Source organism: Pseudophryne corroboree, chromosome 7 (assembly GCF_028390025.1).
Source record: "Pseudophryne corroboree isolate aPseCor3 chromosome 7, aPseCor3.hap2, whole genome shotgun sequence".
In the NCBI taxonomy this organism is placed as follows: domain Eukaryota; kingdom Metazoa; phylum Chordata; class Amphibia; order Anura; family Myobatrachidae; genus Pseudophryne; species Pseudophryne corroboree.
This window is the reverse complement of record NC_086450.1, coordinates 2,609,614-2,626,003: the sequence shown is the minus strand read 5'-3', so window position 1 is coordinate 2,626,003 and position 16,390 is coordinate 2,609,614. Positions and strand designations below refer to the sequence as shown.

Here is a 16,390-nt window from a genome sequence, read left to right as displayed (position 1 = left end):
CCTGGGATTCCTCCGATGCATCCTTGCGTGTAACGCCTACTGCTGCTGGCGCTGCTGTTGTTGCTGCTGGGAGTCGATGGTCATCCCAGAGGGGAAGTCGTAAGACCACTTTTACTACTTCCACCAAGCAATTGACTGTCCAACAGTCCTTTGCGAGGAAGATGAAATATCACAGCAGTCATCCTACTGCAAAGCGGATAACTGAGGCCTTGGCATCCTGGGTGGTGAGAAACGTGGTTCCGGTATCCATCATTACTGCAGAGCCAACTAGAGACTTGTTGGAGGTACTGTGTCCCCGGTACCAAATACCATCTAGGTTCCATTTCTCTAGGCAGGCGATACCGAAAATGTACACAGACCTCAGAAAAAGAGTCACCAGTGTCCTAAAAAATGCAGCTGTACCCAATGTCCACTTAACCACGGACATGTGGACAAGTGGAGCAGGGCAGGGTCAGGACTATATGACTGTGACAGCCCACTGGGTAGATGTATGGACTCCCGCCGCAAGAACAGCAGCGGCGGCACCAGTAGCAGCATCTCGCAAACGCCAACTCTTTCCTAGGCAGGCTACGCTTTGTATCACCGGTTTCCAGAATACGCACACAGCTGAAAACCTCTTACGGCAACTGAGGAAGATCATCGCGGAATGGCTTACCCCAATTGGACTCTCCTGTGGATTTGTGGCATCGGACAACGCCAGCAATATTGTGTGTGCATTAAATATGGGCAAATTCCAGCACGGTCCATGTTTTGCACATACCTTGAATTTGGTGGTGCAGAATTATTTAAAAAACGACAGGGGCGTGCAAGAGATGCTGTCGGTGGCCAGAAGAATTGCGGGACACTTTCGGCGTACAGGCACCACGTACAGAAGACTGGAGCACCACCAAAAACTACTGAACCTGCCCTGCCATCATCTGAAGCAAGAAGTGGTAACGAGGTGGAATTCAACCCTCTATATGCTTCAGAGGTTGGAGGAGCAGCAAAAGGCCATTCAAGCCTATACAATTGAGCACGATATAGGAGGTGGAATGCACCTGTCTCAAGCGCAGTGGAGAATGATTTCAACGTTGTGCAAGGTTCTGCTGCCCTTTGAACTTGCCACACGTGAAGTCAGTTCAGACACTGCCAGCCTGAGTCAGGTCATTCCCCTCATCAGGCTTTTGCAGAAGAAGCTGGAGACATTGAAGGAGGAGCTAACACGGAGCGATTCCGCTAGGCATGTGGGACTTGTGGATGGAGCCCTTAATTCGCTTAACAAGGATTCACGGGTGGTCAATCTGTTGAAATCAGAGCACTACATTTTGGCCACCATGCTCGATCCTAGATTTAAAGCCTACCTTGGATCTCTCTTTCCGGCAGACACAAGTCTGCTGGGGTTGAAAGACCTGCTGGTGAGAAAATTGTCAAGTCAAGCGGAACGCGACCTGTCAACATCTCCTCCTTCACATTCTCCCGCAACTGGGGGTGCGAGGAAAAGGCTCAGAATTCCGAGCCCACCCGCTGGCGGTGATGCAGGGCAGTCTGGAGCGACTGCTGATGCTGACATCTGGTCCGGACTGAAGGACCTGACAACGATTACGGACATGTCGTCTACTGTCACTGCATATGATTCTCTCCCCATTGAAAGAATGGTGGAGGATTATATGAGTGACCGCATCCAAGTAGGCACGTCACACAGTCCGTACTTATACTGGCAGGAAAAAGAGGCAATTTGGAGGCCCTTGCACAAACTGGCTTTATTCTACCTAAGTTGCCCTCCCACAAGTGTGTACTCCGAAAGAGTGTTTAGTGCCGCCGCTCACCTTGTCAGCAATCGGCGTACGAGGTTACATCCAGAAAATGTGGAGAAGATGATGTTCATTAAAATGAATTATAATCAATTCCTCCGCGGAGACATTGACCAGCAGCAATTGCCTCCACAAAGTACACAGGGAGCTGAGATGGTGGATTCCAGTGGGGACGAATTGATAATCTGTGAGGAGGGGGATGTACACGGTGATATATCGGAGGATGATGATGAGGTGGACATCTTGCCTCTGTAGAGCCAGTTTGTGCAAGGAGAGATTAATTGCTTCTTTTTTGGGGGGGGTCCAAACCAACCCGTCATATCAGTCACAGTCGTGTGGCAGACCCTGTCACTGAAATGATGGGTTGGTTAAAGTGTGCATGTCCTGTTTTGTTTATACAACATAAGGGTGGGTGGGAGGGCCCAAGGACAATTCCATCTTGCACCTCTTTTTTCTTTTATTTTTCTTTGCGTCATGTGCTGTTTGGGGAGGGTTTTTTGGAAGGGCCATCCTACGTGACACTGCAGTGCCACTCCTAGATGGGCCCGGTGTTTGTGTCAGCCACCAGGGTCGCTTATCTTACTCACACAGTCAGCTACCTCATTGCGCCTCTTTTTTTCTTTGCGTCATGTGCTGTTTGGGGAGGGTTTTTTGGAAGGGCCATCCTACGTGACACTGCAGTGCCACTCCTAGATGGGCCCGGTGTTTGTGTCGGCCACTAGGGTCGCTTATCTTACTCACACAGTCAGCTACCTCATTGCGCCTCTTTTTTTCTTTGCGTCATGTGCTGTTTGGGGAGGGTTTTTTGGAAGGGACATCCTGCGTGACACTGCAGTGCCACTCCTAGATGGGCCCGGTGTTTGTGTCGGCCACTAGGGTCGCTAATCTTACTCACACAGCTACCTCATTGCGCCTCTTTTTTTCTTTGCGTCATGTGCTGTTTGGGGAGGGTTTTTTGGAAGGGACATCCTGCGTGACACTGCAGTGCCACTCCTAGATGGGCCCGGTGTTTGTGTCGGCCACTAGGGTCGCTAATCTTACTCACACAGCTACCTCATTGCGCCTCTTTTTTTCTTTGCGTCATGTGCTGTTTGGGGAGGGTTTTTTGGAAGGGACATCCTGCGTGACACTGCAGTGCCACTCCTAGATGGGCCCGGTGTTTGTGTCGGCCACTAGGGTCGCTTATCTTACTCACACAGTCAGCTACCTCATTGCGCCTCTTTTTTTCTTTGCGTCATGTGCTGTTTGGGGAGGGTTTTTTGGAAGGGACATCCTGCGTGACACTGCAGTGCCACTCCGAGATGGGCCCGGTGTTTGTGTCGGCCACTAGGGTCGCTAATCTTACTCACACAGCTACCTCATTGCGCCTCTTTTTTTCTTTGCGTCATGTGCTGTTTGGGGAGGGTTTTTTGGAAGGGACATCCTGCGTGACACTGCAGTGCCACTCCTAGATGGGCCCGGTGTTTGTGAAAATGAGTGGAAATTGTGGTTTTTGAGGTTAATAATACTTTGGGATCAAAATGACCCCCAAATTCTATGATTTAAGCTGTTTTTTAGGGTTTTTTGAAAAAAACACCCGAATCCAAAACACACCCGAATCCGACAAAAAAAATTCGGTGAGGTTTTGCCAAAACGCGGTCGAACCCAAAACACGGCCGCGGAACCGAACCCAAAACCAAAACACAAAACCCGAAAAATTTCAGGCGCTCATCACTAGTGTCTGGGCGAACGCTGGGTGTGTTTGTGACGTCAAACCAGGAACGAAACTGACTGAACTTATCGCAGTGGCAGAGTAAGTCTCGAGCTGCTCAGAAACTGCTTAGAAATTTCTATTCGCAATTTAGAGAATCTTTCGTTAGCAATTTTGCTAAGCTAAGATTCACTCCCAGTAGGCGGCGGCTTAGCGTGTGCAATGCTGCTAAAAGCAGCTTGCGAGCGAACAACTCGGAATGAGGGCCATTGTACTGTGCACATGGCACACTGCAGGGATATAATGTACTGTACACAGGGCACCGTACAGGGACATATTGTACTGTACACAGGGCACCGTACAGGGACATATTGTACTGTACACAGGGTACCATACAGGGACATATTGTACTGTATGCAGGGCACCATATAGGGACATATTGTGCTGTACATAGGGCACCGTGTAGGGACATATTGTACTGTACATAGGGCACCGTACAGGGACATATTGTACTGTACACAGAGCACCATACAGGAATATATTGTACTGTACGCAGGGCACCGTACAGGGACATATTGTACTGTACACAGGGCACCGTACAGGGACATGTTGTACTGTACACAGGGCACCATATAGGGACATATTGTACTGTACACAGGGTACCATACAGGGACATATTGTACAGTAAACAGGGTACCATATAGGGACATATTGTACTGTACACATGGCACCATATAGGGATTTATTGTACTGTACATCGGGCACCGTACAGGGACGTATTGTACTGTACACAGGGCACCGTAAAGGGACATATTGTACTGTACACAGGGCATCGGACGGGGACATGTTGTACTGTACACAGGGCACCATATAGGGACATTGTACTGTACACAGGGCACCATACAGGGACATATTGTACTGTAAACAGGGCACCACACAGGGACATTGTACTGTACACAGGGCCCCATACAGGGACATATTGTACTGTACACTGGGCACCATATAGGGACATACTGTACTGTACACAGGGCACCATACAGGGACATATTGTACTGTACACAGAGCACCATACAGGGGCATTGTACTGTACACAGGGCACCGTACAGGGACATATTGTACTGTAAACATGGCACCATATAAGGACACATTGTGCTGTACACAGGGCACCGTGCAGGGACATATTTTATTTTACACAGGGCACCATACAGGGACATATTGTACTGTGCACAGGGCACACTACAGGGACATATTGTACTGTACACAGGGCACCATATAGGGACATATTGTACTGTACACAGGGCACAGTGCAGGGACATATTGTACTGTACACAGAGCAACATTCAGGGACATATTGTACTGTACACAGGGCACCGTACAGGGACATATTGTACTGTACACAGGGCACCATATAAGGACACATTGTGCTGTACACAGGGCACCGTGCAGGGACATATTTTATTTTACACAGGGCACCATACAGGGACATATTGTACTGTGCACAGGGCACACTACAGGGACATATTGTACTGTACACAGGGCACCATATAGGGACATATTGTACTGTACACAGGGCACAGTGCAGGGGCATATTGTACTGTACACAGGGTACCATACCGGGACATATTGTACTGTACACAGGGCACACTACAGGGACATACTGTACTGTACACATGGCACCATACAGGACTATATTGTACTGTACACAGTGCACCATACAGGGGCATATTGTACTGTACACCGGGCACCATACAGGGACATATTGTACTGTACACAGGGCACCATACAGGGACATACTGTACTGTACACAGAGCACCATGAAAGTCATATGACACGTGGCATAGATTTGGGCATTGGGAGGGCAGTATTATGGTATAGGAGATGAGGTAAGGAGTGTTGTGTTAGGAGATAGTGGAGCAATAAGTGATATCTGGACAGTTTTGAACAAAAAAAAGACTTCTGGCTTCAATGGGGCAACAGAATCTAGAGGGGCAATTATAGGGCACCTGGCTTCTTACCCCCTGCGGCACTGAGGAATCTTTCTGTGTTTCGGGGCTGCTCTCTGCAAGAAAGAAGACGCATGGAGACAGATCACTCAGTGAGAACATGTTTTATGGCCAGGTGACTCTCGGTACCCACCTTCTATACCCAGGTTCTCAAGCGTACTGATGAGACTTGCTGCTTGGCAACCTGCAGAATTGGAAACATATTCATTAGGGTCCCGGCTGTAGTAAATGCTGGATTTATGTTAAAAAAAAATAGGATTTATAAACCTACCGGTAAATCCTTTACTCGTAGTCCGTAGAGGATGCTGGGGTTCCATTTAGTACCATGGGGTATAGACAGGTCCACTAGAAGCCATGGGCACTTTAAAAGTTTAATAGTGTGGCTGGCTCCTCCTTCTATGCCCCTCCTACCAGACTCAGTCTAGAAACTGTGGGGGTCATTCCGAGTTGTTCGCTCGCAAGCTGCTTTTAGCAGCTTTGCACACGCTAAGCCGCCGCCTACTGGGAGTGAATCTTAGCTTATCAAAATTGCGAACGAAAGATTCGCAATATTGCGAAAAGACTTCTCTGTGCAGTTTCTGAGTAGCTCGAGACTTACTCTTCCAGTGCGATCAGTTCAGTGCTTGTCGTTCCTGGTTTGACGTCACAAACACACCCAGCGTTCGCCCAGACACTCCTCCGTTTCTCCTGCCACTCATGCGTTTTTCCCAGAAACGGTAGCGTTTTTTCAAACACTCCCATAAAACGGCCAGTTTCCGCTCAGAAACACCCACTTCCTGTCAATCACACTCCGATCTCAAGAACAAAGAAAAAACCTCGTAATGCCGTGAGTAAAATACCTAACTGCATAGCAAATTTACTTGGCGCAGTCGCACTGCGGACATTGCGCATGCGCATTTGCGACTAATCGCTCCGTTGTGAGAAAAAAAATAACGAGCGACCAACTCGGAATGACCCCCTGTGCCCGAGGAGACGGACATACTTCGAGAGAAGGAAATACACAGATAGTGGCGAGATTCACACCAGCTCACACACATACACACACACACACACACACACACACACACACACACACACACACACACACACACACACACACACACACACACACACACACACACACACACACACACACACACCAAACCTCCCAACATGACCCTCTCCAGGAGGGACACAATGCTCTGCTCCTGGACTTCCCTCTTAATGTATGAATGCCCTCGCCTGTGCTGAAACACCTTTCTTATCCATTAACCTGTTCAAAACAGGTGCTGGCAATCATAAATGAAGAGAAAAGTCCAGGAGCAGAGCATTTTGTCCCTCCTGGAGAGGGTCATGTTGGGAGGTGTGCAAAAGGAAAGCCAAGCTAACCAACCTGAAATGATTCAGCAACGACTGAACAACAATATTTAACCAATTAACAATGCAGGAATACGAAGCACTCGGCGGGCACCCAGCATCCTCTATGGCAGTGTTTCCCAACCTCGGTCCTCAAGGCACACTAAAAGTCCTGGTTTTAGTGATATCCAGGCTTGAACACAGGCGACTTAATAAGTACCTCAGTTATTTTGATTTAACCATCTGTGCTGAAGCCTGCATATCACTAAAACCTGCACTGTTGGTGTGCCTTGAGGACCGCGGTTGGGAATGCCTTCTCTATGGACTATGAGAAAAGGATTTACCGGTAGGTGTATAAAATCCTGTTTTCTCTTACATCCTAGAGGATGCTGGGGTTCCATTTAGTACCATGGGGATGTACCAAAGCTCCCAGTACGAGAGGGAGAGCGCGCAGGTTCCTGCAGAACAGATTGACCAAAGTTAAGGTCCTCAGAGGCCAAAGTATCGAACTTGTAGCACTAGCCAAAGTGTTCGACCCTGGCCAAGTAGCTGCTCGGCAAAGCTGTAAAGCCGAGACATCCCGGGCAGCCACCCAGGAAGAACCCATTTTTATTTTATGAGTAGAGTGTGCCTTAACAGATTTTGGAATCGACAATCTTGCCGCAGAATAAGCATACTGGATAGTAAACCCGATCCAGCGAGGAATCATCTGCTTAGAAGCAGGACACCCAATCTTGTTGGCATCATAAAGGACAAATAGTGCGTCCGACTTCCTGTGACAAGAAGTTCTCTTCACATATATCTTCAAAGCCCGCACAACATCAAAGGACTTTGAGGTAATTGAGGTGTCAGTAGCCACTGGCACCACAATAGGTTGGTTGATATGAAAAGCGACACAACCTTTGGAAGAAATTGCTGACGCATTCTGAGCTTAGCTCTATCCTCATGGAAAATCAAGTAGGGGCTCTTGTGCGACAATGCCCCCAATTCAGACACGAGTCTTGCAGATGCCAAAGCCAACAGTGTGACCGCCTTCCAAGTAAGAAACTTGACGTACACCTCCTGTAAAGGTTTGAACCAATCCGATTGCAGCACCACCTTAAGATCCCAAGGTGCCGTAGGAGTCACAAAAGGTGGTGTGCAGAACTCCTTTCAAGAATGTCTGAACCTCTGAGAGAGCAGCCAATTGTTTCTGGAAGAAAAACGACAAGGCCGAAATCTGGATCTTTATGGAGCCCAAGCATAGGCCCACATCCATACCTGCTTGTAGTTGAAACTTCCTAGTTGAAACTTCACCATTGGAAACTTCTTGGATTCACACCAAGACACATATTTTTTCCAAATCCGATGGTAATACCTTAGACGTTACTCCCTTCCTAGCTGGATCAGAGTAGGAATTACTTTGTTCGGAATGCCCTTCCGAGCTAAGATTTGGCGTTCAACCTCCATGCCGTCAAATGTAGCCATGGTAAGTCTTGATAGGCGAACGACCCCTGTTGCAGAAGGTCCTCGCGAAGAGGAAGAGGCCTCGGATCCTCCAGCAGTAATTCCAGAAGATCTGCGTACCAAGCCCTTCTTGGCCAGTCCGGAGCAATGAGGATCACCTGAACTCTTGTTCTCTTTATTAGTTTGAGAATCCTTGGGATGAGTGGAAGTGAAGGGAACACATACACTGACTGGAACACCCACGGAGTTACCAGGGCATCCGCCGCCACTGCCTGTGTATCCCTTGACCTGGAACAGTACCTCCGAAGCTTCTTGTTGAAGCGAGAGGCCATCATGTCTATCTGAGGTACACCCCATCGGCTTGTTACCTCTGCGAATACCTCCGGGCGGAGGCCCCATTCTCCTGGGCGGAGATCATGTCTGCTGAGGAGGTCCGCTTACCAGTTGTCCACTCCCGGAATGAAGATCGCCGACAGTGCCACCGCATGTCTTTCTACTCAGAGGAGGATTCTTGTTACCTCTGACATTGCAGCTCTGCTCTTCGTTACGCCCTGACTGTTTATGTAGGACACTGCCGTGACATTGTCCGAGTGAACCTGAATGGCTTGCTCTCGCAGAAGATGTGCAGCTTGTAGAAGGGCGTTGTACATGGCCCTTAGTTCCAGAATGTTTATTGGAAGGATGGATTCCAGACTTGACCACTTTCCTTGGAAGTTTTTCCCTTGGGTGACTGCTCCCCAACCTCTGAGACTTGCATCCGTGGTTAGAAGGATCCAATTCTGAATCCCGAACCTTTGGCCCTTGACTAGGTGAGAAGTTTGCAGCCACCAGAGAAGTGAAATCCTGGCCTTTGGTGACAGCCGTATCTCTCGTGCTTGCATGTGAAGATGCGATCCTGACCACATGTCCAGGAGATCCAGCTGGAAAAACCTTGCATGGAATCTTGCATACTGCAGAGCCTCGTAGGAGGCTACCATCTTTCTCAGAAGGCGAATGCACTGATGAACCGATACCCGGGCTGGATTCAGGACATCCCGGACCATTGATTGGATCACCAACGCTTTCTCCACCGACAGAAACATCCTCTGCACTTCCGTGTCGAGTATCATCCCCAGGAAGGCCAGTCTCCTTGTTGGTTCCAAATGTGACTTTGGAAGTTTCAGGATCCAACCATGATCCTGGAGTAGTTGAGCTGAGAGAGCAATACTCTGCAACAGCCGCACCCTGGAAGATGCCTTTATCAGGAGATCGTCCAGATATGGAATTATGTTCACTCCCTGCATGCGGAGGAGGAGCATCACCTCTACCATGACCTTGGTGAACACCCTCGGTGCTGTGGAGAGGCCAGATGGCATTGTCTGGAACTGATAGTGACAGTCCTGCAGCGCAAATCTTAACATAAGCCTTGTGAGGCAGCCAGATCGGAATGTGAAGGTACGCATCCTTGATATCCAGGGATACTAGGAATTCCCCCTCCTGCAGACCTGAGATCACCGCTCTCAGAGGCTCCATCTTTAATTTGAATACCCTCAAGTAGGAGTTCAATGACTTTAGGTTTAATATTGGTCTTACCGAACCATCCAGTTTCGGTACCACAAACAGGTTTGAGTAATAACCCTTCTGTTTGTTTTAGGTGAGGTGGAACTGGAACAATGACATTTGTTTGCACCAATTTTTGAATGGCTTCCTGTAGGATAGCACTTTCTGTCATCGAAGCTAAGACTGATTTGAAGAATCTGTGAGGTGGGAGTTCTTGAAATTCCAGTCTGTAACTCTGGGTAACAATATCTTTTACCCAGGGATCTAGGCATGAAGACGCCCAGACGTGACTGGGAGGTCCACCGTAATGCTGAAGATTTTGAGGAAGCAGGACCTGGTTTCTGTTCCTGGGAACCTGTTGGAGCAGGTTTTCTGGACTTTCCCCAACTGCCTCTAAAGAAGGTGGGAGGGGGTTTAGATTTTTTAAATTTTGCGTTCCGAAAGGACTGCAGTGTAGGCATAGGATAAGATTTCCTAGCCGGTGCTGCTGCTGAGGGAAGAAAGGTTGACTTACCCGCAGTCACCGTGGATCCAATGCATCCCCAAACAGGGCCTGACATGTGAAGGGTAGGTTCTCCACACTTTTTGTGGATTCTGCATCCGCAGTCCAATGGCGTAGCCAGAGTCCTCTGCATGCCGAGACTGCCATGGAAGTAGCCCTTGCATTAAGCAGGCCAATGTCCTTCATTGCCTCCACCATGAAACCTGCGGAATCCTGTATGTGACGTAAAAACAAGTCAATGTCACTCCTATCCATAGTATCTAATTCCTCTAGTAACGTGCCTGACCACTTTACTATGGCTTTAGAAATCTACGCACAAGCAATAGTGGGCCTTAACGCCATGCATGTAGCCGTGTATAGTGATTTGAGCGTAGTCTCAATCTTGCGGTCAGCCAGCTCTTTTAAGGTGGTTGAACCAGGGACAGGTAAAACCACCTTTTTTGACAACCTAGATAAAGAAGCATCTACTATAGGTGGGGTTTCCCACTTCTTTTTATCCTCTTCAGGGAAAGGGAAAGCAATGAGAATTCTTTTAGGGATCTGGAATTTTTTCACTGGGTTTTCCCAGGATATTTCAAATAAGGGAGTTTAACTCCTTAGAAATAGGGAAGGTAAGGGAGGATTTCTTATTTACAGTAAAATAAGATTCCTCTTCCTGCTCAGGTACCTTCTCAGAAATATGAAAAACATCCCTAATGGCTTCAATCATTAGTTGCACCCCTTTAGCAAGGGATGCATCCCCCCCCCATCCCCCCCTCCGCATATCCCCATCACTGTTCCCTGTATCAGAGTCAGTATCAGTGTCGGCTTGCATTATCTGGGCAAGTGTACGCTTTTGTGGGTATGTAGGTGGAGGTTTTTGATGAAGTAGAGGGGGCCAAACACTTTAACCCCTCCACAGATTTTCTCAAAAACTGCGTCTCTTTCTCAGTATGTGACATCCTTGTTAAAATCTGGGATATCATTCCCCTTAAAGAATCCACCCATGGGGGTTCGGATTCAGAAGGCTGAGACAGTACATTGCATTCCTGAGTACATTGAATAGACTCCTCAGGAGAAGATACACACTCTGCAGTACAGGACACAGAGAAAATGGCGCTAATGAGTGCTGGATCTGCACTGAGATGGCGCGCGGCTTCCCGTACTTATTCTTTATACTGGCCTGAGGATTTTGTGTGTTAACAGTGGGATTAGCCCCTGTAAACTATGTGACCAGTGTAGGGTTAATGCGCTGGCTCAGGACGCCCCTCAAGCGTCTACATGTGAATGTTGCTGAGCCTTCCAGGAGCGTAGCCTGTCAGAGCTGCGCTCCAACCACGCTGACCTGGACGCCGGCGCTGTACTCACCACTCTTCTATCTTCTGGCTCTGTTAGGGGGTGGCGGCCGTGCTGTGTGAGTGAGCGGTCGCCTCATGGGCTTGCGATCAGCACCCTCAGGAGCTCAGTGTCCTGTCAGCGGAGTAGAGAACCATTAACTCTTCATTAAGTTGGTTCCTACTCCCCCCCTAAGTCCCACGAAGCAGGAAGGCTGTTGCCAGCAGCTTGCCTGTAACCTAACTCTAGAAAACAATAAAACTAATAAGCCGTCTATTCATTTATTGTGCTTGACATTAACTAGACACTATAAGCTAGCTTATCAACTAAAATAAAGACACGGACACAACTGCGTTGGATTAAATGGTCATTGAATTTATTAATTGGAATGACCTCACTCGTAGTGGGTGGCCAGGAAGACGCTACCACTAACCAGCTCTAGTCACAGATCTTACAAAATGGCGGCGACTAAATGCCCCAACTGGAATGGAATGGGTACAACTTAAACGCCCCATCTATATATATATATATATATATATATATATATATATATATCAGCATAACCTGTGTTGTGAAGGTCTCACCACCCCTTCCTATAGCAGAGTGATGACGCACCCCAAGGAAGCACCCATCGACCTCCCCCCCCACACACACAAGGGCAGGACACACTCACCGTCGTTCAAAAAGGGGTACGTGCCCCACAACACCACTTATGCTACAAGTGACCGCTGGCCAGTAGCGCCTTCCCGCCACTGCCAGTTTCAGAGAAACGCAGCCCGCCAAACCAACACGCGATTAAATCCAACCAAACTAAACTAACCAAACAAGAACAAAAGACCCGTCAAAACAACTCCCATCCCTAACCACAAAGATAACAAACTAATCCAGACAAGAAAAAAGAGCCCTCAGAAAAACTCCAATCCCTAGATGGGAGAGATGCACACCATTCTTCCTAAAATAAAAGGGGCTCTGGAGCACCAATAGCGGATGTCTAACCGCCAAACCGCCAGCAGCCAACACAAACTTCCACACAGCAAAGTTCATTTTCTTCCTAGCCCTGTCAAGCGCTGTGACGTTCCGGAATCTCCTCCAGACAAACCTAGGAATAATGTCCCTCATTCCGAGTTGATCGCTCGCTAGCTGCTTTTAGCAGCATTGCACACGCTAGGCCGCCGCCCTCTGCGAGTGTATCTTAGCTTAGCAGAAGTGCGAACGAAAGGCTAGCAGAACTGCTCGTAAAAATTTTCCTGCAGTTTCTGAGCAGCTCCAGACCTACTCCTAGCTTGCGATCACTGCAGACAGTTTTGTTCCTGCTTTGATGTCACAAACACGCCCTGCGTTCGGCCATCCACTCCCCCATTTCCCCAGGCACTCCTGCGTTTTTTAGTACACTCCCGGAAAACGGCCAGTTACCTCCCAGAAACACCCACTTCCTGTCAGTCACTCAATGATCAGCAGTGCGACAGAAAAGCGTTGCTCGTCCTTGTGTAAAACTGAATAGTTTTGTGTGAAAGTACTTCGCGCGTGCGTGCTACGGCCCGTACTCATGCACAGAAATGCCGCTTTTTCACCTAATCGCCGCGCTGCGACCGAAAGCAGCTAGCAATCAACTCGGAATGAGGGCCAATGTCAGACCAAACTATATGCACACAAGTCCAAAGCAAGCTAAGTTCACCCAAATCCGCCTGAATCCGAAGGATAAGATCTTTACCCTTAAGGTGACCTACATTGTTACCACCTAGGTGCAGCAGCAACTCTTGGGGACGCCCCCAACGCTGCTCCTGCTGAAACAACAGATCCAAAAGTCCAGACCACCGGAGACCTCTCAGACCTAACCATCGCACTCTGCGACCACCTAACAATTCAGACGCCCTATCAGCAAGGGGATGACGCTCGGCCCAAAACACGTAAGAATGGCCAACTACCCAAATCTGTTCGGTGGAATCAGTGGACACTAAAAGAAAATATAATTTAGCTGTCAGACACTGCACATAAGATGGGGAAGTAGGAAAGTTAGACTGAACCGAACAGTTAGTAACGGAAACAAACCCAAGTGAAGGAGAAAACGTAAAAAACCACCCGTGGACCTGAAGTGTCAGCCAATTGTAATTAGGCCCCCTCTGAGGAAAAATTTAAAAAATCCCTTCACACCTCCAATTTTGGAACGCTAACCATTCCGAAATTGGCAGGTAAACAACATTTTTGGGTTAGCGCAACATTAACCTTATCCAATCTAATATAAGACTTAAATGCAGCAGACTTCCACCAACCCATTTCTCGAATGGCTGACGGTGGAAGGCCGCGAGCCGCAGCGCAAGCTGCCGCACCGATGCGGAAGGAATGCAGTCACTCCAGCCATGGCCCTCTCAAGCTTACGGCAAAAAACCATCCCCATAGGGATGACCCGGCAAGCAAAAGTTAGGGAGCCTAAAAGAGACTGCACCTTGCAAAGCCTAACTCTACGCTTACCCAAGCATTCCCCGATCTGGCCCAAAAGCTTCTGCACTTTGTCCGCAGGGATGCGACAACAACCTGCTCTAGTGTCAACCTCAATACCCAGATAAGAAAGGCAACACGTGGGTCCCTCCGTCTTATCGTGGGCAACAGGCACTCCAAGAACCCTAAACAGCGCGCCCGCCAATAAAAGGAGCTCCTGGCAAATGTTGCTGTCTCTTGGGCCCACAAAGAGAAAGTTATCGAGATAGTGGGTGATGCCCACGTGCCCAGTTCCAGCAGAAATGCACCAATGCAGGAACAAGCTAAATTTCTCTAAAATAGGCGCAAGAGACAGAACAGCCCATCGGCAAACATTTGTCAACATAGAAAAAAACGCCTAATCAAAAACCCATGAACCTGAACGAGTTGGGGTGAAGGGGAAGGAGGCAAAAAGCGGACTCAACATCTAACTTGGTCAACAGTGCTGCGGGTCCAAAACCCCAAATCAACTCCACTGCCTCATCAAACAGCTGATACCTGACTGTGCAAAACTCCTCAGGAATGGCATCATTAATGGAGCCACCATGCGGGTCGGACAAATGCTGGATCAAGCGGAATTTACCCGGCACCTTCTTGGGAACCACCCTCAAAGGAGATACGCATAATCCAGGTAAAGGTTCACATGTGAAAGGGCCGCACATCCGACCCAATTTCACCTCCACCTTCTGCCTGACCACATGGGGAAACTCCCTCGCTGACTTCAAATTCCTGCGAGACACAACCTGAACTGAATATGAAATGGGCAAACGGAAAACGTAACTAAAACCGGCTAACAAGAACTCTGCATCCGCCACCTTGGGGTAACGGTGCAACCATTTAACCAACTCTGGCACAACTATGGGCGAGGGCGCCTTATTTCGCACTGCTGGCAGCAGCTCCCTGGTCGGCCTGCTTAACCCCGCCTCTGGACTTACAATCCTTGGCAGGGTGATTGGCTCCACAGTTGCGGCAGGAGTGAACCCTAGTGCATTTAGAGTCATTAAATGCAAAACACTTGCCCTTCGCTTGAGACCCAGGGGCACTCTTACCCCCCGAAAACTTCCTCTTGGTCTGCCCCTCAACCGCATTACCCCCTTGGTTGGAAACCTCCATCCACACCTCGACATCCTTAAAACCCAAAGGTAACGTCGGATTGCCATCCTGATTCTTACGGAATTTTTCATCATAATCCCTCCAAACGGTACCTTTGTATTTTAAGAACATCTCTTTCATCAAAAACATATATTTCACCACATTCAGATGTTCATCAAGTTTTTAAATAGACAGCAGAAATGACCAAGAAACCTCTCAACCTGTTATGATTCCAGTACTCCTGACCGGAGGAGATCTCATGGCAATGGTCAGAGTACTGGAAGGGAATGCTGGTTATGGGAGCGGGAATAGAAAATAGCCCCTGGCGCCCTAACTCCGTTGTCTCGCCCGTGCTGTCAGAAATCCCCTGCGAGACTATGGTTGCTTGAGCCCATGGCAGCCGCGTTTGAAGGGCGGATTAAGTCTGCCCAACTCCGATGCCCCCTCAGGTCTTAATGGGAGACAAAGGGAAATCCGAGACAGGGTGATAACAAGGGGCCCTCTGACTAAACAACCAGGCCAGGGGCTACAAGCTAACTGACAAAACCTAAAGTATGTGCGGAAACCCGCCAGGGAAAAGGACAACCAAAATCCACTTATCCAATACTCCTACCCGGCACCGCCGGATACCAGAGTGGACCTGTGGAAGCGGAACCCTCCGCAAAATGCACCAAAACATAAATAATAAATAATAAAGCGGACAAGCCGCAACACACGGCAAGGCCGTGACTCACGAACACCACTGGATGTTATAAGGTGATTAGTCAGGACTCCAGGAATTAGATGACAAACTTCCGAGTTCAGAGCTTCCAATACTGGAATGACCGGATACAGCAAGACTGGAACAGACTCTCAGCAAACAAAGACAGCATGCAGGAAGCTATTACCGGCGTCTGTGAGAAGCCCTGGGAGTGTATTTAACAAGGAGTCCTCCAATCAGCTGCCAAAAGGCTGATTAGAATAAATGCCGTGCAGCTGCCTTGCTGCCCGGCCAGAGAGCAGGAGAAAACATTAACCCTTAAAGCCTAGCAACGGGGAACACGGTCCGCCAGTGGCGTCCCCGTTGCTAGGGTCCGTGCGGCTCAGCGCGCCCGGCGTCCAGCGTTGCCAGGGAGCCGGCGGCTGTTCGCGTACGGCGTCCCTGGTTGCTAGGCGCCGGGCCGCACCGACGAGCGGACCCCGGCGCCTAACAGTACCCCCCCCT

The 16,390-nt window shown here is 48.8% G+C and overlaps 1 protein-coding gene across 1 annotated transcript in view; it reads right to left on the bottom strand.

The window, feature by feature from the left end:
- The window catches only part of LOC134944059 (caspase-8-like), a 61,434-nt gene that overhangs the window by 20,210 nt on the left and 24,834 nt on the right, over window positions 1-16,390 (bottom strand). Inside the window, exons 4-5 of the mRNA XM_063932595.1 lie at window positions 5,617-5,667; window positions 5,496-5,539 (exon numbers count right to left, since the gene is read on the bottom strand). Of these exons, the coding sequence (XP_063788665.1) occupies window positions 5,496-5,539; window positions 5,617-5,667 (95 nt within the window). The remainder of the gene's footprint in view (window positions 1-5,495; window positions 5,540-5,616; window positions 5,668-16,390) is intronic.